Genomic DNA, 27252 nt, shown 5'->3' with positions numbered 1-27252 from the left:
TTTCTCAAAAGTGCTCATTTGTGATCACAGTTCTCACGATCATGTCAATGGCGTTAAGGTATAGCTTACTAGGATACATCCCGTTTGGTATTTCACAACTGGATTTGAAATTCTGAGGAAAACAATGATCCAAGTTACAGAGCATCAGTGCTTTAATGTTGATCATTCAAACTAATTGAGGTTTCCTTCAAACAAGAAATAGTGAATTATACTCCCAAATTTATATGCCGTTAGCAGCCATCGCTTGATCAGATAGTGCGAGTTTGAGAAATTATGGCAGATAAAATGACCAAATGTGCAGTGCGATAAAAAGGCATGTAAATCTCCCAGAAAACTGATGAGAAAAAAATCTCATGCCGGCTAGTTTAAGTTTCGTAGGGTGTGATCGCGTATGCACTGCATTTGACACGCATGTTGGTAAATAAACGAGCCGTACATTTGGATTCAGTGTTCCAGAACTCTGTCCTAATTCTCCCCTAAACATGAGACCTTTATCTTTCAAGAAAAATTTGTTCTCAGAAAACCGTGCGATTTGCTGGTTAGTTGTGCTGATGTAATAAGACACGCATTCATTGGAATATAATAGTAATAAACATCTACAAAACAGAACCAAATTAAAATCATTCTATCTGGTGCGACAAAACAATAGAACAGATCTGACAAAACTTCTCTTTTCAAAGAAAACGTAAACTGAAAATGCGTTTTAAGGTCCCACGAAAACCACTGCTACTGCCATAAAAACTTTAATTGGGTAAATATTGTTATACCAAAGCCCCCAGTGTTAGAAAAGTGAGAGTATGGGTGAAGTAAGGTCTTCAAAAAACTGCTATTTGCTTGGAACTGTTTCCAAAATGCCTATTTTTTCTGACTTTTGTACTAGGCTTACCGTGACGTTACAGAATCTAACTGCAGGCTCATATGCGGGAAAATTGGAAATTGTTTTCCAGAAAGAAAGCAAAATTTGCAACAACCTTTCTTCAATAATCTAAGCGACACGGTATATTAAACCAAAAACAACCAGTGACTCACCTTTTAGCAACGTATGGTATTCGGATTAATTTTGTGAATAATTGGAAAATAAATTAGCCATTGTGATTCCGGTTTATCAGTCTGGCGTTATTTATAATATGAGTAGGTACAGATTATTATTCTAGATTCAAGGTCAAATATCCGCTCAAAATATAATACTTTAAAAATATATACACTTAAAAGTAATGACTTATCAAAGTAACTAATGTGAACCTGATATCAACGCTACCAAGTTAGAAGAACGGAGACTGTAGTGGGCGTTCACTTTTGTAGTCTTAAAGTTTAGTCTGTTATTTTTCATATACTACTTTCGGATGTTTCGTCATTTGAATAAGAGCGTGGTTTTATTCACCCCAAATGACGGTAAACTTGATCAAACCAACTGTAGACTGATACAAATTGCATGTCAAAAGACATAAGTAGGTGTTAGAATTTACTGATGAAAAGGTGCTTCCAGTAAAATCACTCATGACATTTGAAGCTGGTCTCCAGTAACATACTTGTCTTATCTAACTGCTTTACGACATTGATCAATGTGGCATCCTCTGAACACTTTTCTGATCGTGATAAATATCATCAACGAAGCCGTAACAGGTTTTATTTTTTCCTAAAAATTAGAATGACAAATTGATTCCTAAAATGAAATTGTTCGGCAACCCGGCACTAAAAATTGAAAGACAAGATTTTTAAGAGAATATACTTATGTTCATAGTTCCAAGGAGCTATATAACGCATAATGCTTGATATATCCGGTGATTTTCAACCCTTTTAGGTAATATCACTACATAAAAAACCGGATGTTAAAGGCTTCAAAACTTCCCATAGCTCTGCTTGATTTAAAACTGATAGATTTGCAGGTGACTCATGTGCAGGATTTCCGCAGATAGCAAGTGAAGAATCAAACGTTCTGGAGTAAAGTGTGGTAAACATGACAGTGTAGCCATCGAACATTTTGCTAGGAATAGATTCTCGTGTGGTTATATTGAGATTTTTAGAACTTGGATTAGCAGGTGAGTTACGGTTTGCGTTGTTGCCGAAGTTGGATGCTCTTCCCAAAAATGCCTTGCTCATCTGCTCATAAAGAAGTCATCATTTTCATCCCGAGATTGCCGTTGCAGGACAAAAATGAAACATACAAACAAAACTCTCTGCTAATTAAAGTTTCATTCAGCAAGCTCACCATCACTTTCATTCGGGTTATGCGGCTTGCAAAACTGCCCATATGACTTTGAATTTCCAATGCGGCTGAATACAAACCGCTTTTCAAGTTGGATAATTGGTTTATATAAACATCAATCACTAGTGAAGGTTAACACTGCAAGCACCTGTGAGTTGTTAATTTGTCCCTCTGGGAGAAAATAAAATTCAAACCAAACCCATCAACACAAGCTACCTGACACTTACTTTAAAATGTTTCCGTTACAAAGTATTTTAAAAGAGAAGTTACTGCACTTTACATTCATCCGTTAATTAATGTCCGGCAATTTCCGCGACGTCCACAAACTTAAGATATGTCTATAGGAACAGGTATTTAACCGGAACACATTCTATAATTTATAGCTTCCTATGATTACTGTCCATGATATTTACTTGAACGGGTCTGTGAAATAGATTCCGAGTCTATATCTACATTCAACAGCTCCTCATATCTTTTTGCAAACACAGTCCTGATTTGAATATCCGTAAGATCATCAATAATTTTCATTTTTTAGGAGAAGATTATGGTCAATGATTCGGAACTTTACGTCACTTTTAATGACTAGAGAAGTAATAGATCTGATGAAGAATCGCTCACTCTGGTTGCTCACCCTAAAGAATTGCGTCATTTTGACCAGTTATCCCCAGGGGAAGGAAGGTTTTAAAACAACTTTTTATTTGGTTCATTATTGAAATCCTGTGATAGAACTGTCGGTACAATCAGGCCAAGCACGCGATGGTAGTACAAAACAACAACAGCTCCATGCTTGTGAAATCAACCTGCACGCATCTATTTATGGACGACGGTTTTTTCTTGCAGCTGCGCAAGTTACAAAACAGTAAAATAATTTTTTGCGTGATAATCACGGCGTATTTGTTGAGTTGGTCTCGAAATTAAATTCACGCATGGTTTTTGATGTAGCCGTTTAATTTGGGTCATTAAACCACTATGCTGGTAAATCTCCGTACATTTAAATTCAGAGTTTCCACTGGTTTGAAACTCAGTTGACGATACAGGGATAGAATACTCCTGAGAAATTCAAGTGACCTGTTTTTTATACATTTCGCTGAGGAGAGGGAAGCCATGCGTGAAATGTTATGTGACGGTTTACTTGAAACCCCAAATTTTGTGCACTGTTACTTTTTTCCACACCAGAGTGTTTTTTTGGTGAGAATTACCCAGAAAAAATCTATGTATGTCTGTCAAAGTTTAGGAAAAATATGGGACATTAGACCAAAAAATCAAATGTTTTTTATCTGTGAACATGCTACCGTCTACTTATGCATTGAGTTTTACACCAACATTAAAGATTTCAATTGGCCTCATTAGCATTTAGAAAATGGTAGTTTGACTCCAAAGTCAAATGTTGATATATTTGTAACTAGAATGGCTGTGATTTTTTCGCTTTTTCGTCGGAAGTAATTTGTAAGAAATGTTTCAACTGTATATTTATTCCGCCTGTTATTTTTAAAAAGCTACACATTATTTTGTGGTTTGAATTAGATGGTCGCTTTCAATAAAAAACAAGGCGTCTCCATCAATTGTAAAACCATGAGATAGATTTTTAGCCAACTAACGTCCTAAAGTTTCCGTTCACTCAGTAGTTCTGGTGTAAGGCAAGTAATATCTCTTAAGATGACTTCAACGTTATTCTTTTGCCTCACCAATTAAATTGCTTTATATTTGGGACCTTAAGAGTTGAGCAAACTCTGATCACCTTAAAAAGGTGTGCACACGTTTTTTCACACAACTTATAGCAAATACATTCAAACAATAAACTTACACAATAGATGGAGAAAACTTCTATGACATTCAAACGTCTACTGTAATAGAGTGCATGTTGGTTTCCAGCTTTCAGTGTAATTTGAGTAATCTGCCCCCTTTGTTTTAACTTAAATTAAGCAAGTGTGTATCAGTTAATCCGCGACGATTCTGAAACAATATTTCTATAATGAATTCGATGCACAATTTAGTGGAGTAGGTTGTAGTAATCTGACGTTTTGTTTGCCATGGGCTACCTCTCTCAAGCATTTCTACAATCAATTGTTAAGCGACACGGATCATTTATCAATATCGTAGAGAGCTGCTGTGGTAAATTTCTTACCATCTTGAAGCGCTTCATTAAATTTTTTAACAAAATATTTAACAAAACCCATCGTCTAATTTTCTGACTGCAATTAATATGTCAGTTAGCAAAAGTGGTTGGTGTTTCGTTTGTCAAGTTGTGCAACGCGATTGTGAACGTTTCATTATTCATTAAAATGATATAATAAGTGAATTTTTATGGGTCGGAATGTGGCGCTGATTGTTCAATCAAGTACTACATTTTTGTGTACAAAGCCTAGTGCCGTCTCCGTGACGACCCGCTAGAAGTAATCAGCCTTTCTTTGTCAGTTTACGTTGAAAACAATATGTTCACAAAAGAAGGAAATCAAGTGTGAGCAAGACTGGTTTTTTCCGCGACGTTTCTAAAACCATATCTGTTGAGTGTACCCGGTAGGCCGAAATCCATGGAAGAAATTACTTCAATCCAAGGTTGTCAAACGTAGTCGTCCATCAAATCGGTTTAGCATTAATTTTTCGCTCCTATCAACTGGTATTCCATTTTCAGACTAGACGTATTTAAAAGATATTCGCAGGCAAAATGGAGTATTTCTGTACGGAACCCATAGACATAAGGTCAAATTAAGTGAATGTGGGCAGGCAAAATATGAGTGATGTGGCATGTCAAAACATCAAACACCACTGGACGTTGTTGAACAGCATTTTATGTGCTTTGAAGTGAGAATTTCTACTCATTTCAAGAATACCGAACTTATTGTGAAATTATTTTCAGCTTCCCAGCGCAAAATGATTTAATCTATGTTCTCCACTATAATGGGATAACGGTCATACATGTAAACTCAAGCTCCGTGTCACTTTTACCATTTTCCTCCATATTTTATGAATCCAATTGAAATACTTTCGTTGCAAAATGATACAATTTTTTACCCCTTTAAAAAATATGAACGAAATGGGTTGGAATGAAAAAATTGAAGGATATTATGCGAACGGATATCATTTGGTAACTATATTCTTTCCTAGGCACCAATTCAGATATCAACTACCCTTCATGTTTGCTAAACTTGGGCCTGCCAGAACGATTCACCCTTTCTTTCCAGATAGAAGAAACTTTATTTAGTATGCAATGAAGAAAGCCAAATAACAAACACACCGGTGCATCTGTATGAATAGATTTTTTTATCATATATATGGGACTTTTACAAATGTTTACTGATATTTAATCATCAGTTAGTTCAAATTTTTACGACGTAAGACTTAAACATCAAGTTTTTTATTGGAAAAACTGTTTTTAATTTATAATGTTTCAGCTGAAAAATAATCCTCAAACATGAAGTCGTGTGCTAATTTTTTGTGTCATTGGTCAATACCAAAAAAGATGATGCATTTTGGTAGACATTTTTAAAGGTATCTTTTCTCTCAATTGCTCATGTTGTATAGACTCTGTGTCATCCCCCTAAAACGAAATGTTGAAATTATCGCAAAGAACGACTGTTCCTAAGTTGATCCCCTGCGGTTGGAATCATGATTCGCTACGTCTGTTTTTGCAAAAGCTGTTGTTCGAATATCCCTCTCAATTATTATTGATCTCACAGTACTTATGAAGCTGCAACCAACTAACAAATCGTTACTTGAAAGTTTAGTTGATCTCACAGTGGCCCACACAGGTTCTCGTTGGATGCGCGATAGCTGTATCCTTGACCATCCTCTGCTCTCATTCCAGTTTTGCGCGATGTCCACAACGAATGTTGACGTATACCCCAAAACAAGACGCAGACAATGTAAACGTGATGCTGCACAATTCCATCCACTGTACGAGACTCATTCAAATGAGCAAGAAGAATCAAAAAAAGGTGATTCCAACAGGGGTAGCCTGAATTATGAGACTGACATCAATCACTGCGGTAGCAACAATGCGTGCAGCAACAAAGACGATGACATCATTAATTTTATCAGTGGCTCATACCCGAACACCCGTAGAAAGAGGCTATCCAAAACTGTTAACTGGGTAAAACAGAGCATGGCTAGTATGCCTTTTGCGGAAGAGGCGCATTATCGTTGGAAGCGCTGCGTACAAAAGCACATGTCCAACGTACATCGTGAATTGCAGGCCAACCCTATGCTCCCTTTTGAGGTGAGTAGTTTTGCTATCGCGTAAAACATTTCACTTTCCCCTCATCACATTCTTAGCCCTAGTGTTAATGTTTGGTTAGACCTGCGAAAAAGTCAACATGCAAATACTTTATTAACTTATTTGTTCAAATCATTTCTTCAAGTATTAGCTTTGTTCACCGCAACCTCCGCTGTTGTTCATATTTCCTCGTTAGTAGCTTCGTCTACGTTTGTCCGCGCTTATCCCCTCTCCGAGTGAAAAGCTGCGTTGATGGTCCAAATTGCACATCCGCTTTTTACCGGTTACCGGTTTCTTATTTTAGACGAAACAACGGCTCGACATTCCTCGTAGGCCGTCTGTGGGGTTTGAGATTTGCTTCCTAGCCTTTGGGCTTTTTCAGTAGTACACAGTACACGATGATATGATATTATGATGCTAACCACAAGGGACCACATCTCGCCTCGAATCTCAGTGGTTTTAAAACACGGATAGATTCACTAATGTGTTAACATAGTTTCGTTATGATTGTTTGGACCACAATCTGCTCCAATAATAACGATTTTCAACTTCAACTTCAGTTCGCCATGCGTTTGTTGAGCCTTCAATGAGAGTATCCAAGCTTAGAGGTAGCGAAGATCTATCTGGACTGAAATGCCAGCTGTGCACTTTAACAACACAAAGGTAATATGCGGTTAAGTAGTAAAGCTATGAACCAAACGGTCCCCGGCCTCTCCGTTGCACCCTTCTAGGTTCTTCTACGTTTGCAGTGTGTTATTCTTTGTGCTTATTTTTAGATGAATAAGGGTGGTGCATTGAAATTTTATCACACCTGAACGACTATTATTGCTGATTGCATTCCTAAGCTGTCTAAAGTTGATTTATTTAAGCTTTATTCCCAGTGCTACTTCAAACAAAGGAAATCGTTAACAAATTCGCAACTTATATTAAGATCTGCTTTTGTTACCTGCCCAGTGTGTCAGACAAAACAATCCCGGTTTGCTGAAGGAATTATTGAGGGAACAGCATTCGATCATACATCAAGTAGATCCAAAGGGATCGTTAATTATTCACCGAGCCATCAGTGCGGGAGCACTGGAAATCGTGCAGTTGTTGGTCAGTTTTGGTGCAGGTAAGTTCTGCGCGCCTATAATCCTTCTGATACAGATCAGTGTGCAAGAATGCTTCTCAAATTATAAGCTGTTTTGCTGATAGCCCATGGTAACTTTGCCCTACCTAGAATATTTAAGTAACAAAGTTTGCACTCACTCCCACGCAATTGAAAAGTATTTGATACTCCGAAGGAAATTTCCCTTCTTACCTGTCTGCATACCATGTATTGAATCCAGCAGCAGTGGATCATAGTAAATTGCACTAACTATGGAGGGAAATGTCGGTAGCTCAGATAGCGTAGATGTTGGTCGTTGGCTTGTTCGTTGACCTGGGCAAATTGATTGCAAACGTTTCATCACTACTCGAGGTGACATCATCTGTGCGTTATTGCGAAGCGTAGTAGTGCGTGGAGGTGGGTTGGTGGTTGTGCCAACCACCAATAACGCACTGATGCTGCCACCTCGATTGGTGACGAAACGTTTGCAAGCAAATTGCCCATCTCAGCGAACAAGCCAACGAGCACCATTGTACTAACTGGTATTTGGGATGTTTTAATAAGGTAAGCATGCTTTCTGTTATGAAAGAAAGCAGTGTAATTATTTATTTAAGCAACATTTCTTGTGATGATAAGCTTCATGATATCCGACACGGTTGTCCGCTATGTCAGCTTGCTTTGATAAATGACTATATCTGGGACATCATCATCATTGTCAGCTGTAATAACCGCGCACTCGTCGTACAGTGATTGTAGCTGCCGCAGTTTCGTTGTACCTTGTGGAACGAAGTTCCAGCCAGTGTAGCCCGCGGGATCGTTGCAGCACTCAAGCCCGACCACCACATCAAGGTGGCAGCCTTAGGTCGGGACAGTTAAGTTTGATTCGGGGAATCCCGAAACAGGAACCTGCTTTCGTCTGATAAATTCCTGGTACTCTGTCACAATACAATAATTTTCCAAAACAGAGATTCAGCAGTTTGAAACCAATAACCAGTGGATTTAATTGCGTTCATGTATTTAACAGAAAAATCACGTTACATGTTACTGGCGGTTTCCAAAACTCGGCTTTAGGAAATATGGGCAAATTTGCTTTTCATGATTGATTGCAAGTGAATATCAATCGATCCATATTCTCTTACCACTGAAGAGTTTACTAATAAAAATTCAAAAGTTGTTAACCAAAAAGTGGGGATGATATGTTGAATAATTTTTATATGGGGTTTGACGATGAATCATAGTCTTCTTTGGTCCCCACAAATAAGACTGAGAACTGAGACAGTAAAATACCGGCCAACCCGGTGTGCTCTGCATTTACGGACATACTCAATATCACATTACATGCTTGTTTAAGCATCTACAAACATTAGCGACAAGCTAATGAAACAATGAACACAGATCATTGTCAAGTGCTTCTCTGCAGAAAAAAGTGAGATGATGATTGAACTGTCCCGATATGATCGGCTATTCATCCTGACTGAAAAGCATGTGGTCAGGTGTTTTAAGATCGCTTATTTCACGGTGCATTGTTGTATTTCGTCCCGAATTTGTGCAGACGGATTGGCAGATGAACACAATTCACACCGTAAAAGTCATCGATCTATTGCCACTACGCATTGTGAAAATTCACTTCCCCAGAATGATTGATTACCTGTTGAGGTTTTTTGCCTTGTCTCACCACGGCTCACGAGTGGCTGTTGAATTAGCCGTACTATTTAACGACAGTACTTATTAAATAGGCAAATTTTATTCCGAAAAAGCAGGTGGTATTTCTGGGTACAGAAAACATCAAACATCACGTCGGACAATATTGTTTTAAGTTTTATCGTATAGGTAAATCTAAATCTGGGGCGATGTGAGCGTGAAAATGTGAATGTTGAAATTTGAATGCAAAACACTACATGGCAACGCAACAAAAGGCACACTTAACAAATCGAACACACCCCAAATCGGCCATGATATAAAAGGATGACTTCATCAGCAATGAGTATTGTTAGCCACGCTAAAACAGTTTCTAATATGTACCCCGTCAATAATTCCGAAAGCGCTCTACACCGTTTGATGTTCAAATAAAAAATTTGCCCATATAGTAAAGTGGCTTGTTTGTACAATGAAACGAAATATTTTCCAATGCCACCAGTTTTCGTCGCAGTGACTGACAGAGAACGTTTGAAAGTTTTCTTCAACGATCATAGTTGTGTAAAATGGCATTTCACACATCGTTAGAAATGAAATAATTTTTCAGATATGCCGCCCTGAAAGAGTACTTCTGAAGCAGTGCCTTTGGGCTCAGCCTGCCCACTGCTGATCGGAGACTGCTCGACTTTGGATGGATCCGCGTTTTGTCAGTTACTTATGCAGGCTTTTTTCATTCTGGAAACAAGTTTCTGATTGTGAATTTGTGATGGTCGTTCGCTGATCTGTTTAGGGTTCATTACACTACACACAAAGCCGTTTTGTTCAGATCGTAGATACATTTCCTTTCGGGCGATTTGTTAATTTTTAGGAATTTTTCCATGGGTTTTTTGTAAGTAGACGATAATCAGCGAGAATAATAAAACAGTAAGTGAATGAGCGCAATCTACAACCGTTTTTGGACCAAACCGGAATAACGGACGCCCAGTGCATTAGTTAGCATATCTTTGGTTCCACACTACTTGAACTTAACTCTCCTTCTAGTGTTGTGTTTTGAGGATACTTCCTCCTATTAAAACTTATTGATTGATGTAAGAATTAATTTCTGGCCGTCTGGTATAGCAGGTGATCCAGTTATCTACAATACAAAAATCACCCTAAGCCTACCCAGTTCAGCATCAGAGTGAATAGACATATTTAAGCCCGATTGGTGTGCGTAGTTGACTCTACATTTAAAAATTCATTTATGCATCAACTTTTGAAGGTGGAAAACGTTTACCTTTGTGGCGTTTTCCGGGATCCCCACAGCTGGCCTTAGTCACTATTGCTCGTTGCCTGAGAGAAACATCACCGCCTGTGCAATGATATCTTGAGGGCACGAGATAAAAATTAAAAAAAGCCCCTGTAATGAGACCCGTTGACCCAAAAGCACGGATCACTTGTCTGGCCCATTTTCAAAGAAGATATCCCTAGACCTCGCTACAATACGTAAAATCTTCGATTTTGGCAAAACACTCGTGCAGTGTAATTTGTCGCAAAGCACTATGTGTCCATATTTCATGACGGGTTTTGTTCTATACAAGATAAGCTGCAGCCTAAAAACCACAGACTTTACAGACTTCTACATATACCTGACCGAAAGCAATGAAATATAATTTTCTGAAAATGTTGAATCAGTTGAGGACTTTCGAAAAGAGTGAACGTATGATTTGACTTCTGTGGTTTCACATGTATTTCAACACGATAAAAATTCCCTATTGAACTAAGAAACAGAAATACTCCTGACTCAAAAATATGTGGTTACCACTCAAACATGAGTCAAGAAGCCAACTTTAACACAGAAGTTGCTACCTAAGTATAAGTTGCCGGTAAACCGGACGGTGTTCCGAAAGCAAGCGTTGAACTTTCACGGGAAATGCTGGCGAATTTTCCGGCATAAAACCAAGGGAACAGCTAGATGGTTTTTACGTGTCTTAAAAAAATCCCAATCGAGTTTTTGAATATGACTGCGCAACCAGGGCCGCGAACGTGCGCAATGTGTGTCACTGATGCGATTGACTTGCAGACTCCATCTTCTGCGCCGAAAACTCTCGTGAACTTGTAGTTATTGCTTTAAATTTCATCTATAGTTGCACTGATGTTTGCGTCCAAAATGGCCAGCAAAAATTTATCAGAAACCACACCTAATCTAACTCTCAGGTTTGCTATACTATGGCCTTACTTTGAAAAGCCATAAACTCTCCAAGCACGTGTAAGTATTTTCCACCATATCAAATGTGTTGCATGAAAACTGAGCTCTCTCACCTATGTTAGAGTCGACTTTGTGATAAAACGTCGATAGCTTTGTTCGGCCTACCAGTAGCAGAGCAATATCAGGTTGTTCCTGTTTAGGTCAAAAACCACAGAGATTGCGCACACCACCGTTAGCATTTTTAGCCTGCCAACCTTTGGCAACCTCTGAGAGATCAACGTTGTTTACTACGGTCACCAAAACGCGCAATGATTTTGACCACACATATGGCACCTTTTTTACATACTTACACTATTGAGCGCGTTTGCTGTGTTGGAAACCAACCCTCGATTTTAAAAGAGAGTGGAATGCATGCCGCCATTTTCACAACACCAACAAGGGAAATGGTCGAAGGATGCGCCGTAGGCTCATCAACATTTTCAGTGTACATACTCTAGGTTTGTCGGGAACCGATGCATATGTAGTTTGGTTTTGTGGATTTGGGGGAACGACCGAACTGCAAATAAGGAACTCAGCCAAATTGGCTGGGCTTAACATAAACAGTTCGCCGTATCAAATAAAAAACCTATGCGTTTTGTGGATGCAACAGTGTACTTTGTATTCTGAGATGACAGCATCTCATAGCTTTTTTGGTCTCTAAAGAAATGTCCGGCGTTGTGAGCGGCTTTTCTTCAAGGCATTTATCTCAGGCTCAGGCTGAATGCTGAATTCATTTTATAGTTTCGGTCTAATGGTGACACTTTGTTACACCTCAAAATTACAACCAGGCAAAACTGGTTTTTAGTGTAGTGGTAATTATAGCAGTGGTATACAAACACAGACAAAAGGTTTACTCCCAACCAACAAAATACAGTCCGTTATTTCTGTCCGATCTTGTTTCAATGACAGGAAAGAGCCAAAACGGAATAGGTATTCTTTAGGGTATTTTGTATTTTGGGAGCTAGATGTACAAATGGGTAAGGGTTAATTACTTCTGCCTGGTCAAATTTAACAATGAAAAAAACAGAACTTGCGTGTTTACGAGACAAAAGGAAACAAATGATACCTGGGATAGTTCATGATCTACGTTAATTTAAATAACCTGTCGTAAGTAATGTTTCACATACCATCTGCAAGACTACTCAGTATTTTATGAAACCAAAGAACGCACGTTGGCATTTGCTCGACTTTAGTCAAGTCTATCACCACCTACCGCCACGCTGAAACAAAAACAAAGGCTTGCGTCACCATTTGAATTATAATGTTATTGCGTTCGTTTACATTTCAGTGCGATACCACTTTTATTCTGGAACTAAATCTTTATAAATCCATTATGTGTGACGTCTCAAGCTCAAAAGGTTTCTGTGCTTTGTGTTCCTTTGACTGTCCATATATTCCATTCTTATCGTTTTCTACACCACTACCTTCACAGACCTTGAAATTCCGGATGAAAAGGGAAACTACCCGTCCCATCTCGCCGCGATTTCTGGGAATCTGGAGACATTTGAATACCTCGTTGATTTGAATATTGATATGAGCAGAAAAAACAACGAAGGTTTAGAACCAATCCATTTCCTTGCGATGCATGATTATCTGGACCTGCTGAACGTATGTTTTCTTACTGATTTTACAGTCAGAATGTCAAGAACAAATCACTATTTGAAAGCGATTAATCTTTTTCGTTACAGAGGCTTCTTGAGCTGGCTCAAGTTGACATAAACGCCTCGGGAGAGGGCGGATCAACACCAATCCACTACTGTTGTATACACAACAGTGTACGATGCCTGGAGACATTGGTAGGTTTATCGAGCAAAATTTCTATCGTCAACAACCTATGAAGCTGAAATCTCTACCGTGTTCAAGAATACACCATGCTTTTCCAATTTACACCAACTAAGCGTCCCAACCTTCCATGTTTTTACGACCCTAGATTGCTCACGGCGCAGATATGTACAAGGCAAATGATCGTCAAACTTATCCCATCCATGCTGCCTTGGAAAACGTCAATCGCAAATGTATCGAAGTGTTATTTGCCGAAGAGCGAAAACAGAGGGGTAAAGGACAACCTACTCCCAAATTTCTGCTTGTTGTTAATGAGAATGAAAAGCCTGAAAGAGGAAGCAGGCGATGGAGCTTTCGAAGACCAAGCATTTCTCCATCTAAAGAGATGCCTCAAACGGTAACACTGGTCAACCACATTAACCTGGTTGATAGTGAGGGAGATACACCACTTCACACTGCTGTTAGATCAGGCGACTTAGAACAAGTAAAGGTAAGAGGATGACTTTACGACGCCAGTGCTCTTATGTTAGTCCATCTAGGAAAAAAAATAGCATTAGCCTATTATGTTAAAGTTAGATAATTTATTTTTCAGTTTTCTGGGGTGATATATCAACGCGATAGAAATGCGGATACGTTTATAATTGAAGCTTGACATACCTTCTAACGCAATTTAATACAACTTGTGTTTAATCACTCCTCTTAGGGGTTGAGGATTTTGCAGAAACAAATTAAGGAATGTGCTGTGCAAACAAAACGTCATTGCAAAACAAAATGCCTGTTACTTTCATTTTGCAAATTTTCGCGATTCACCTGTTTTATCTGGTTCGCCCTGTACCTCCATTTATTTCCAACCGTTCGGCACTGAACTATAGGCCTGACTACACTCCGAACTACCTAGGACTTTCTGTGAAAAAAGGTCTCTTATTGCAACTTATAGGGCGATTATCATTGCCAGTTCAGTATACTCCTCGACCATGGGTAATTTGCTCAAAAATAAGTACATTATCGTCAAGCCGGCTGAATGCGCAAAGGGTAGACACTATTCCGTCTTTGGCTTGCAAATTTCAGGCACTGCACTTCACTGGGAACAAACGTATTCGACTCAGTCCCAAGATGAATATAAACGATACCGTAATCCTTAGGAAAACAGGTGATGCCGCCAATTTCGCTTACTCTGAAATGGCAGTCTTTTTCCAGTAAAACTGAAAGTGGCTTTCACAGCCAGTACACAATGGGGATGCGTTTCTGTTGACTTCGAACTTAAGCTCACATTTAAACGCTGCTGGATGGACCTTGGGCGTCGTTGAACTCACCTGTGGCTGAGATTAGGCACTTCGTAGTTTAATACAAAGTGTATTGTTTTTGTTAAGAAACGACTGCTTGCCGTTTATTCTACTTTACCTCACTATACTTTTGTGCTTGGAAGAATACTAATTTAGAAGTATTTTCACGGAAATTTTCTACATAAATGGACTATTGCTTTGTGCTACACAAGATTTTTTCTTGGTTATCATGCTGCGCATAACCCTTAGTAAAAGGTACGCGGTTTTTACCTGGATAATAAATTAACCCTTAGAAAAGGTACGCGGTTTTTACCTGGATAATAAATTTAACCTACGCAATCGGTGGGATGTGGTCCGTACGAAACAGGTATCAACCGCAGTCTCTGGGCTTCTTCTTGAAAGCATGGTTACGTGAATTCAGTAAAAACTATTTAGTGCTGGTCAGACCTCGAACAAACTAACAAGTTACACGGATTTTGAAGCAATTGTATTAAGGCAAAAGCTATCAGATCAAACTACTGGGTAAACCGTTTAAAGGCATCATTTTAGGTCATCCTCCCCATCATCCGTGGAGGTTTCAGTATGTTTCCGTAGGCGCACATTCAATATTACCCATTGTAGTCAGTAAGTTTGTTCACCAGTCTTAAGCCACATGATTTTTCCCTGAAAGTTCATCCATTTATAGCTCGAATTTAACCGGTTTTGCAACAACACTCTTCCGGGTTTTTTGCTTTTAGAGGTGAAGAATGCATCGATCTATGGGCTATAGACTTACACGAAACAACGTCTGATTAAACGTTACAGTTTGCGATGGGTTGGCCTGATAACTAGAGCCAAACAGGCAAGTGATAAATTTTGGACAGCTGATTTGAAGGCAATGAATGAGAATGGAAAACAATTCTTGAATTCAATCGGCATATTCGCTCATTGGCGTGCGCATACCAGGTTACCAAAAAACTTTTCGAATGGCTTGCATGATGTTAACCTGAGAAAAGTGATTAAGTTGGTAGTTTGACGAGATTTCTGGATTTTGAAATGATACTTCTTCCTATGGGGAAACCAATCCATGCTGATAAGCCGAGAAGCGCTTTGCGGGTGCATCATTCATATCCGGAGTCATCAGCAGTGCTTCTAGCAAGAAACTCGGATCAATGGTGTTGATTCCATTATTGAAGGACGACTGACACCATAATCAATTTACGTGCGCGTTATGTACAAAGCTGATCAGGCGCTTGTGGCCGGAAGTTCTTAGGCTACCGGCTGTGAAGTCACATGTGAAAAACTTCATGACTTTCTGTGGGCCACTGGTGAGAGAGAAAGATTCATCAAGCTACTGTATTCAGCAGTGCAAGCTAATTTGGCCTGGCCATGCTTTACGCATGCAGAATTACCACTATGCAAAGCAGAGTGCTGTTATTCGTGCCTGATTTGTTGTAGTGAAGGTGGATGTAATTTTACATTACAAAAGGAAGTGAAGAATGTTACTGAAATTCTGAGAGTTTTTTGTACTCTTCGCCTTCCGAAAAGAGACCCACGTGAAACTCCCTATGTCTTACTGGATACACCGGACGATGTGGCGCCTAACTGACGTCATTTGCGTTCGTTCTGTCAGTTTCTATCCAGAATGTCTGATTGTAAGCTGGAAGTGTTGGAACCTCTGGTGTTCGTGGTAGACTAGCCCAAGATTACATCCCTGCTCCATTTTTCTTCTTTCCATCATATAGCATCATTCAGGTAAATTGACATGGTGTTAAAGTGCTGTTGCTGTCATTGATAACGATTATGTAGATTTGGAGGGTACGCACTTTGAAAAATTTTCAATAATGGTGGAGCAAACGTACAGTACGTTTGGGCTTTACGGAACGAAATAAACCAGTTACAGGACCCAATCTTAGTTGTAAAGCAAACTTACCTGGAAGTCATCTGACACTTATGTGACCCTCGCCTCTCCACATTAGTAACAAATCTGCTGCTTAAAAATGTTGGAGCCGAAGAGCAGTTTATTTAGGTCTTTATGTTGTCATGCTCGAACTCCAAAATTCGTGCCAGTTAACCTGAAAATATTTTCCACTAGACCTATTGTTCATCGAGTTCTTTAAAATGTAAGTTGATTGGTGAAATAAATCGTTGGCAGAAAATGTAAGAGCACTATTCATCTCAGCTGTTGGGGCATATTTGTAAGATACAATTCGAAAAGTGGCCAGTGTAATAGTAATTTGCATTTTTCTCATGCTGTTTTTTCAGCTTTGCTTAGATCACGGTGGGGACATTATGGCCGTACAGAATGACCAGGAAACTCCAGTCCATTACGCTTGTTCAAAGAGTGATCTTGAATGTGTGAAGTTGATGCTGGAAGCTCGTCCAAATCAAATAGAACTATGCTTGGCCATGGTCAATCGAAGTGGCTATACTCCACTACATATTGCAACGTTGTACGATCACGTACCACTGCTGGAATACTTGGTCAAGCAGGTAATACTGCAATATGTATTATTTGGTAAAAATGGCTGTCAGGGCGAGTGTGGTTGCTTGTGTGGGGGAAATGGAAACTGGTAGAAGGTTTAAAATGACTGTGCTCAAATGGTGAAACTTTCCGTCGTATTGTTCCGCTTTAGGACATTAGGAGGTAGTTCCTTGACGTATATCCAACAGAAAGACTGTCTAGGTAGTTACTGACTTAACGTCATAATTATACTCCAAAATGGTGTTTCATTAGAAAAGCGAAACTTGTGATTGTGACAGTTCTGTTTATAAACGTCCAACTTACACATTATTCCACAACTTCGTTTCAGATTTCGTTCATTTATTAGTCAAATGTCACTCCTTTGCCATCGTAAATGTGTTTGAGAGATGACCGTAATATAAGTTAGGGCAACAAAGATTGATCAAAGACTGCCATCATGTTGCAAAAATTGAAATAGATAATGTACTAAACGAGCTCAAAATGAATGAAGTTCCCTATCAGGAAGTCTCTGGTAGGTAAATGGTCACATAACACTATCGCCCAAGTAGCCGGCAGCACGAGTACTAACCACCAATAACTTTAGAATTCTTGTGGAAATAATTCACATGGTGGTCAGATTCCTCTTTCTTATCAAATCTGTTAGGTCTGCTGGCGGTTTGTAATTAGGATTAAACGCAGTTGCAATAAGCTCGGAGGGCTTTATGTCTGGTAATGAGACTAAGACAGATTGCGTAGTCATAGGCCACTGTCGCTTCTAGGAATTCACAGAAATTTGTTTGGACAATTAGGACAGTTGTCTTGCTTTTTAGCCAACACCGCTGGATTTACAGGGGTAAGTGGATTGATTATACATTTTGGTATTGTCTGGGAAGTAGCCTGTCTTTCACCTCATATCCGAATAGTGCATGATTCGTAAAGGATAGAGGCAAGCTGGCTGCGTAAATGTTCTTTCGAATACTTTCGGACCTTAACCTGGAATACATTTGGGTATTACTGAATGATGTACGTTTTTCTACTACTAAGGACCACTCACGTTGGAGACTCGCAATTTAGGTGCTTCATAGGGAACCTGTCTAGATTCCCGTCTTTTATAAAATATTTGGGCAGCGGTCCAGCCCCGGGACCTATTAAATGGACACGGAGACTGAAATAGTGTATTTTCTGACATCACTGTTTCTGGATTTGTGATGCCTGCAAATAATATATATAGAAATACCTGACCGTTTGCTTGCGTCCAGGACGATCATTCCTATTATTAAGACCTCAGAAACCTGAACACCGATCTGCACTGCTACCATAACAGTGCCCACCTTATACTAAGTTCGTGTTATATTTTCGGTAAAACTTCGACCTAATTCATATAACGTTAATCGTTGTAATGCATGCGACTGTCATTCTGCTGGACATTAGACCAAAACAATCCTACTCCATCTGACCCACGTAATACTCCCTTGATAAACAAATGTGGGTGCGTTGGTGATATACGTGTTTTTGTTCAATAATGCACAGAGCATCATATGCATATTCTAAAACTCTATGACTGACGATCATTGTAATCTGACAGAATGTGGGGGAGAGCTACTGTGTTTCATCTGTCATATACAATACGAGCACTCACGCGCGCACGTCATGTGCCTAGAAGAGATTTTCCTCAATATCAATTACGTCAAAGCGCAACGCAGATTTTCCACAGGCGACTTATTCGAAATTTGTCGGATTGGGCATCGTTGCACTTCAACTGCTAATCAGCATTTCTGAAAAAAAGTCTTGCATATTTTTCTTCAGGGCGCCCCAATTGATGCCACCGATTCAACTGGTCTTACTGCCTTATTACTTGGAGCTAAAAAGGGATCATATAGGTCCTGCTGCCGTTTGATTGACCTTGGAGCAAACGTATCGTCCAGCGACGCGAACGATAGGAATATTGTACACTTGATGATGCTTCACTATCAATCAGGGATACAGGGTATGATGCGAATTTTCGAAATGGTAAGTAAAAAAGGCGATGTTAATATAAATGCCTTTTGTTTTCACGTTAGAAATTGAAATCAGATCGGTTGGAACAAACAACAATATTTTTCAATGGCTTACGTATTCGTGACACCTGATTGCGTCATCAGTTCTACTGTTTCTAAGTTTTGAGGTTTAGACACGTATATTTAGACACATATATTCAACCAATAGCTGAGAATTTGAGGAGACAGATTTAATCTACGTGCATGCCCAGCTTCATGAAGATTTTGGTAGACTGTATGTATTGATCGTTCTTGTCATTCTCCGACGCTAACTCATGTGTTCTAGCAAGTCTAAACAGACTGAAAAGCAATCAGCAAGACTTCGGCAGTGATTAAAACACAGCCTATGGGAATTTACAGCTCACCCGAATTTTTGTCGTGAATGACTATGGTACCGCAAATTCTACAGCCCAAGAAAGTTTGCAATATTTATGTAAATTTACGTAGACTAACAACTAATACTTAGCCTCTTCTCGAAATCGACGGTTACAATTTAGTGCATAGTTCAAAACTTCTTTGTTTCACCAGCAAACAAACTGTATTCAGGATTAGCACGCCTCAAAAAAGGTGAGAACTGAGGCTCTTGTTCCTGAAGGGACCAAAAACGAATTATGTGTGTCACATATATTAACACTTCCGTTGGTTTGTCCATTAATCTTGCTGACTTGGCTGCAGAATTTTCATCGACACTGTAGGTAACTTCACCAGTGTGATTTGAATGAAAGTACTATGAGATTGGATTAGCGTGACTGTTGCGACTACACATCCTTCACCAAAGTGAGGAAAATTAAAGCTTTTCCAATATTTAGGTGTTTCAACCTGATCGTTTGATGCTTGACCTGGACTAAAGCTTTCAGGTGCCCTCGATAATCCATCAAATAGTTACGTTTTCAATTGGCAGCGTACGATAAAAGTTGTAATTACAAACGCATCAAACTATTTAACGAGAATGAAATGAAAAGCTGATATACATACTTGAATTAGGTAAATTTATTTAACATTTTCAGATACCTAAATTTTTCCAGTTTTTTAAGTAGGGTGAAATCAAATCATTTTCGAGAGATTTCGGTCCATGTTTACGGAGTCCTATAGATAGAATTTTGCGGATTGAAGGACCGCTTATAACCTACGATTTGTATACTTGAGCTATGTACATTAACTGAAATATTTGCTGTCCCGCACAGGCCGGAGATCCTAACGTAGCTTGGCGAATATGGAATATGATAAATAGCGAACTAATCTCTTCCAATCCAGTAATGAGGAGCCCAAATGCAGCTTTCTGAAAAAAGGAATTGGATACATGTGCGATTTGACATTTCTATTCAATTTGCCAGAGGAAAGATCAAAGAAGAGAGAAGATGCTAGATTTTCTGGATGGTAGCGTGGTCATGCGTAGAAACATGAGGCACTATTTGTACTAATTTTGAGTTTCTACGTCCTTATTCAGACGTGATCAGTGATGAATGCTTACAATGCGAAATGATGTGTGTCAGTTTATCTATGATAATTTCTCCAATCAGTTGAGAACTCATCCTCCTTAAGAGAAACGCTTAGAGAATAAGAAGGAAGCCTCCTATAGCGAACGCTGTATCAGGGTATTACAGGAAATTTTGTCACTAATTTTTTTCTTGGCACTCACTTGACTGAGAACAGAAAGAAACAAAGTGCTAAACCTTTTGCTCCTTACCTACGGCAGCACCAGTTTTCCTGAAATAAATAAGTTTCGGTGAAACGTATGTTCACCAAAATATATAGCTCAGGGGAAATTTCCACAGTGTCTATTTCTATGAGTCTGCTAATGGATTAAAACAACCAACTTTTCCACTAGTTTATGTGCGGGGTTTGCTGTACTTTTGTTTTCTGATCCTCTTCACTCATTCCACAAACATTCCCACATTATTCATCAGGAACCACATCGTAAGAAACCAATAAACAATACGGCGATCAAAAGCATTAGCTAAAAGATTATGGTTGCGGAAAAAGTAACAATTTACTCTCAGTTTCCGGAATCAAGTTTAATCTGGGGGCACAACATGTATCCAACATTTTAATTAACAGTGGCTTGCAGAATGCATTCAGGTATTGTGGAGATAAGTGTAGACCTCATCATGTTGGATGCGTGTACCGGGAAACCTGTTTTCAATCTGAGCTTCGTTAATGTGACTGCGACTATGGTTGACGATAGACCCGAAAAGATACATTCACTTGGTATTGTCCCATTTTAAGTATTAGCCAGGGTATTTTTCAATAATCTACCCAAATAACTAACAATCTCTCTTTTCTTGGCGTATTCCCCCTAGTCCTTGGTTTCTGAGGATCTTGTTTTTAGGAAAGATAGTTCTGGTTGCACACCTCTCCACTACGCAGCAGAACATGGACGCCACTGTATGGTTAGCAGTCTCTTACGTTTGGGTGTGACAATTCTGGATCGAAACGCCGATGGTGACACGCCAATGCATCTAGCTGCGCAACATGGAAGGAATAAAGTTGTACAATACTTACTGGAATCACCTGAGGGTATTCGAGCTTTGTACCAAGAAGACATGTTGGGACAGAATCCCCTACATCGGGCCGTGACCCAAGGACATGTACATATCACCGAAATGTTGCTGGAAAAGGGCGGGATATTCCGAAAGTAAGTTACTGTTCTTCTTTGCGTGGTGACACCATCGAAACTGTCCTTAACTCGGAAAGAACTAGATAACCTGATAGTTTGTTCAAAGTTTACTGCCAGTTGCACATAACAGTAGAGTAGGAATAATTATGAGGTACATTCGGTAGATGGAAATGACGGAGACATTTCCAACCCTTCACAGGAACGCCTAGACAAAAACCCTGTTTGTGGGAGCTCTGGAAGCACACATAGCTCCCACCAACCGTTTACCTGGATGAGCAATATAGCATTGTATGTGCAGTTACAAAATTCGTCACGAAAAGTGATTTGTAAATGCTAGTCAGAAAGCAGTTTTAAGCAAACTAATTTTGCCAAAATATGGTTACTTGTTTTATCGAAAATCCTGGAATATTAAAGTTTTTTTTGGATGCGACATAACTTTTCTAGTTCAAAGTAAATCATGTAATCAGCCAAAATTGTTTGCTTGTGATATTCTCATGATTCTCATGCATTATAATATTATGTCTGTCTAACTGCAGTAAACTGTGGTAACGTACAAAAATCTACACAGGAATCTTACAGGAATAAAACACTTCCCGTACCTGACCCAAAGAAGAACATTCTACTGCATTTACCCCACAGGTGAATGCCATAAAATACCTAGCATTTCACTGAAAGTAACCTAATTACCGAAATTATTGTTTTCACCTTGATAAAAAACTATCTTATCCACCATAACTTGTTTTAAATTAACCATCATGTTTGAATTCTTACTGGACCACAATTACCATGGAATACAACAGGCCACCTACTTGCCAGGAATAACATAATATCCTTTACCGAAATCTCATTTTCCATTGGATTTTTATTCTTCTATGCTCTAACCGAGACACTTAAACTCCACTGTTCCTGGCGGCTGACTTTCGACTCTCAACCGGCATGGTTCGGGTGCATATAAATGGCAGCTGTGAAGATTTTACAGGACAAATCGCTTTCCGCTGCAGAAATGCATGCGGTTCGTTTAACTGCAATGCAGCTAAAATTTAGCAGAAAATCCACCACCATATCTTTTTCTCCGGAGCCATTAATAGGCATAGTCTCTGGTATAAAAATAACCGATCTCTGCCTCGAAAAGCCAGGCTTTAGATTTCATTCATGTGTTCAAATATACAATGGAGTAATTCTATAACCTGGGGGCCACATATAACTGACGACCGCCAAAATGTAGTAACTTGTGGGTATTCCTTAACTTACGTGCAGCCATCACTCGGTAGGTGTATCAACACAATAAAAACCGCATTGAATATCTTCGCAGCAAACCTCCTGGCGGCCTGTTTATTGTACATTACACAAAAATACCCATATGCTATTTGCTACGGAAGAAGCCACTAACCCTCCATTTTAATCGCTTTCAAAATGGTCGAGTTCAAGATAAACTTCCAGCCAATTTGCTTTTTAAACCAAGGATTGTTTTCCTCCACCTCTGAGGAATAGTTCAAACTGATAAATCCCACAGACGGCTACTTTGACAGTGTACTGTGTATTAAGTCTGAAGACTTGTCCAATACTTTCGATTTTGAGAACATTTTGTACTTAAAAAAAATTCTACTCAATATTTTAAGGACTTAAGAGATATTTTGCAGCTAAATGTTGATGGAGTTCAGGCCGAAAATAATACGCGTGGATTTATTCGTCCTCACTACGATGTCCCCGCTACGCAAATAACCCTATTTAACAAATCTTTCAAAATATCCAAGGACAAAACAGGGCTCCTCTGTACATGGTTTGATAAGCATCTTTATTCTATGCTGTCTGGCGTAAATATTATTACGTAGCTTTCTGAAGAGCCTACGTGTATCTTCACTTTCTTGATGTGTCCAAATTACGACTTTCAGGCAGTTTATTGTTTCCGAACTTTCACGATGCGCGACACTTGTACATTGCACTAGATTCGAAAGCCGAGTTATCTGTCTACCTAGATGTGCAGCCCTCTATGGATTAGTCGACCAACAATTCAAAAAGTTTATGTCTCCATCAGGAATAGAATTATGCAGGTAGTGGAAGCAAACCGATCAGGTATACTGGCCTGAGGAAACAGGTTGCCCCGAATAACTGCCGATTTCTTAAGACTGTGTTCCTAAATACATATTTTGAATGAAATTTACTCCCGTTAGTCATACCTTGTTTCAGATTAACACCTTTGCGGTTCTAGTCTAAAACGATTTCTGTATTATCAGCTGCTGGAGTTCAAACATTAGTTTGTGGAACTGGACTGCTGAAGGGGATTTGTGATGCGTCCTGGACGCACACCTCGCGGAAGAATTACACATGGCCACCTTGAGCAAAATAACGTTTTCTTTAAAAGCATTTCGTTGCAACTTAACAACACAAAAAACACCTGATTAATTTCTACATGGCGTGCTGTGGAAAGTAGCCTTTTTGAAACCATTGTACGCTCACTTTTATTTCATCCTTTGGAGCATTGTTTTTACCATCCTTTCTACATGCGGTTCACTCCATTTATTACAGCCATGGATCCGGTGATGAAATGTATTAATCCATATAATCTAGTTTTAAAACGAGTAGAGCAAAACAGTTTCGACTTTATGCTAGTTCTTTTATTTTATTTCTTCAGATGTCACGCGGGCAATTCACCTCTCCATTTGGCTGCCCGATGCGGACAGCTAGAAATCTGTCAGGTGCTTTTAAAATTAAGTCCTGCAATGTTAGATCAGGTCAACTTCGAAGGAGTAAGTTATTGAGATTTTGATCACCCATGCGATCTGTCTTTTCAGTTTGTAGCAGCTACTTTAAGCTTCGTTTTTGGCGCTGTTGGTTTGAACTTCTTAATCAGTTCTGCAGGCAAAAAAGTGAGAATTGAAGGCTTGAAAGGAGGAATAAAATATCCCTGAGACAGAATCCATGGATGAGTTGCAGTGAGAATCAACGTCTGGCATCTGAAAAGGATTCTGAGTTGGTCATTTATACCCTAAAGTAGGAAACATATAACGTAAGCAGAGGTGTTTGACAACTAAGCCTTTCAAATACCATGTTGGGACTCTTTTTCGGAACCTGATTTTTATTTTTAGTGTATGAATATAACTGTATACGTGATTAGCACGAGACGGAGCACAGGAAATGCTTCGGGAAAAGTTGTTAGTCAATTTAGGCTAACTTATTTTAAGTTGTAGATTTAGAGTAATATAGCTCATGGATATTGGCGACCCTAGCAAGTCACGAAGTGCATTTTGAATTTTGGCATAATTTGAGGAATTAATGGCCACACTTTCATCAATGAAAAATGAGATTAAATTGTGAGGCAAACTTAGAATATAAACCGCATGTCCATGAAATAAACTGCGAAAGTGTGAGTTGCCTAAAACCAGCTTTTTCAATTCCAACAACCGTTTATTCTGCCGTAGTTTTCAGTAATGCAAGATAATTTAACGCAGCTATGCGAGACCTATTTGATGTCTCTACTAGCACATTAAAACACGTTACATAACGGATCTAAATCACTTATTGACCGAAACCATCTCTCAAACATTGTCTTTATGACGTAGTTGGAGGCACAGCATTTATATCTATGTTACATAAGGGCCTCAAGAGAACCATTGTTTTCCGTGATATCATTCCGCAATAACACCCTTTCGGTGCCCGAATGTAGCCATGATGGTTGAAATACTGGCACGTGGTCAACGCCCAGTTAGAGGCGGTCAGAACATCGAGAGTGTGTATGAACTACAGACCCTTTGCCTTAACTTTGCGCTATCTCAAGTTCTGTAATCTGTGGTAATCGTGGTCAAAATAAGTTGTGATAGCTGACGAAAAATGTGATTATTCCACTTGTACAACTACACCATGTACATCCTCACTGGTACAGATACGTCCCAAATTAGAATTTAATAAACCATTTGGTCCCAAATGAAGGTTGTAAAAATTTCGAGTAAAACTGACTTAGCCGAGAAATTTCACTGCATTAACTGATCCAATAACAAGTTTAAAGATTTGACAGTAATTAAGTTTAAAGTTGCATTTCTCAAGTATTGTCATGTCGTGTTTTCCCTTCGTAGCTTACTGCACTGCATTTTGCTGCTACAAACGACTGCAGTGAAGTTGTGGACTTTCTTCTCACTTCGGGTGCGCAAATAGTCCCATCGAATGACGGAGTCTACTTCGTAACAGACGCACTGAATAGAAGACATTACAACACTCTAAAAGCTATCATTATGCATCAGCGGTAAGCGCCACGTCCCTTTCACAGTTTAGTTTGGACAGAACAGCGTTGAATTTTGATTCAAAAAAGTAAATTTGGCTTCGGCCCATAGATATTTTTATTTGTTATAGCGGTACGAGAATTAGGCAACACAATCCATAGTTCCGGCGTAAATCTGCACATGAATCAAAATACGAGTTAAAGTAATACATGCAGTAACCAGGAGTTGTATTATGGTTCAGTAAGGGATCAATAATACCAAAAAATCCGTTTTGGCTCTAAAGATCTAAGACGCACAAGGCTTTTCTTCTGAATTTAGACTATTCAAGCAAGATCACTGTGTGACCAACAGTATCGGGGGATCGAATGCACGAGTGTTTGCATTTGGTTGGTTTGTTTTGTCTGCTGATTAGATGAAATGAGAAATACACGGACAAAGTTAAGTACACTAGATATAAAACTCTGGTCAGCGGACGCGTTGACCTTCTACAAGTAGCCTGGAACCGTTACAGGAGCGGTCACATAGTATAACCAGTTACGCCAATCTGATGATCTTCACTAAGAACATAGGAACCGAAGCTTCAAAATATTCGTTCTATGTTGCCAGCCTATGCTTTCATAAGTCCGAAGCTTTTCAGTCATCAACAAGTACAGTGAAGTTAGTGTGACCTTACAAACAGAATCCCAGATAGGCGTCATCTTATGAAAAGGACGCACAGGCTGTTATATCTCATTTCAATTATCAGGTTCTTCACAAATACCGTGGATTACAATGCTAAACACTCCAAATACTGAAAACGAGTCAAATTGATCCGACAACCACGTACAAGAGCCGCGCCTTCAACTTTATTTAAACTGTTGGAAAGTCAATTTTTCGGCATCTGGTACGCTCTGCATTAGCGTGTACGGTCTCTATGCACTTGCTGAATATTACAACAGTAGCCTTTCTCCCAATCGCTTTTCAGGCGACTTTTCATTTGAAACAATCCGGGTTTCGCATACATACATGTACATAGCAACACTCAGCAGCACAATGGTTTACGAATCCGAATATAAAACTACTCACGGGAAAGCTTAGCTCATCCAGCATTGCAGGGCAGGCATAACTGTCTGGACCGTATTTTCGAGAATTTTACGTAAAGTTTCAGCAGCTTAGAAAAAACCCATTTCAGAAATATTTTCAATGAAAAATGGAGGTGTAAACCAACACATAATGAACAACTTTCATGCGTGTTTGCTTCATTATTTCGGAAAATCAGACCGGTAGTTGTGCGATAATGCGCTCCAAGTCTTCAACAACCATGTAAGATGTTGTATTAGATGGTTTAAGTTCACAGACACTTCATCGGCTGGTAAGGCAAAATGGACTTTCTCTGTGGTCACTAAGCCCAAGTGTATCGTGTTAACTTGTGACCCAAAAAAAGCATATTTGATGGGTTTTCCGTAGCTTTTACAGATTCATCCACCCAGGAATTTTCAAATGCTCACGGTGTGGTGCACAATCATTTTT

General features: G+C 39.2%; 2 protein-coding genes across 2 annotated transcripts in view; one reads left to right on the top strand and one right to left on the bottom strand.

Annotated features, from left to right (window-relative positions):
• The window catches only part of T265_08217 (hypothetical protein), a gene marked incomplete at both ends in the record, with an annotated part of 141870 nt that overhangs the window by 96808 nt on the left and 17810 nt on the right, over positions 1-27252 (bottom strand). The window contains one exon of the mRNA XM_009173952.1: positions 17931-18088. Coding sequence (XP_009172216.1) covers positions 17931-18088 — 158 coding nt within the window. The remainder of the gene's footprint in view (positions 1-17930; positions 18089-27252) is intronic.
• Positions 12803-27252, top strand: part of T265_14509 (hypothetical protein) — a gene marked incomplete at both ends in the record, with an annotated part of 36622 nt that continues 22172 nt past the window's right edge. The window contains 8 exons of the mRNA XM_009173960.1: positions 12803-12976; positions 13057-13164; positions 13299-13640; positions 16678-16905; positions 18683-18886; positions 21213-21547; positions 24162-24276; positions 25600-25766. Coding sequence (XP_009172224.1) covers positions 12803-12976; positions 13057-13164; positions 13299-13640; positions 16678-16905; positions 18683-18886; positions 21213-21547; positions 24162-24276; positions 25600-25766 — 1673 coding nt within the window. The remainder of the gene's footprint in view (positions 12977-13056; positions 13165-13298; positions 13641-16677; positions 16906-18682; positions 18887-21212; positions 21548-24161; positions 24277-25599; positions 25767-27252) is intronic.

The sequence above is a fragment of the Opisthorchis viverrini genome, assembly GCF_000715545.1.
Source record: "Opisthorchis viverrini unplaced genomic scaffold opera_v5_208, whole genome shotgun sequence".
NCBI lineage: Eukaryota > Metazoa > Platyhelminthes > Trematoda > Opisthorchiida > Opisthorchiidae > Opisthorchis > Opisthorchis viverrini.
This window is presented reverse-complemented; position numbering and strand designations above follow the sequence as displayed.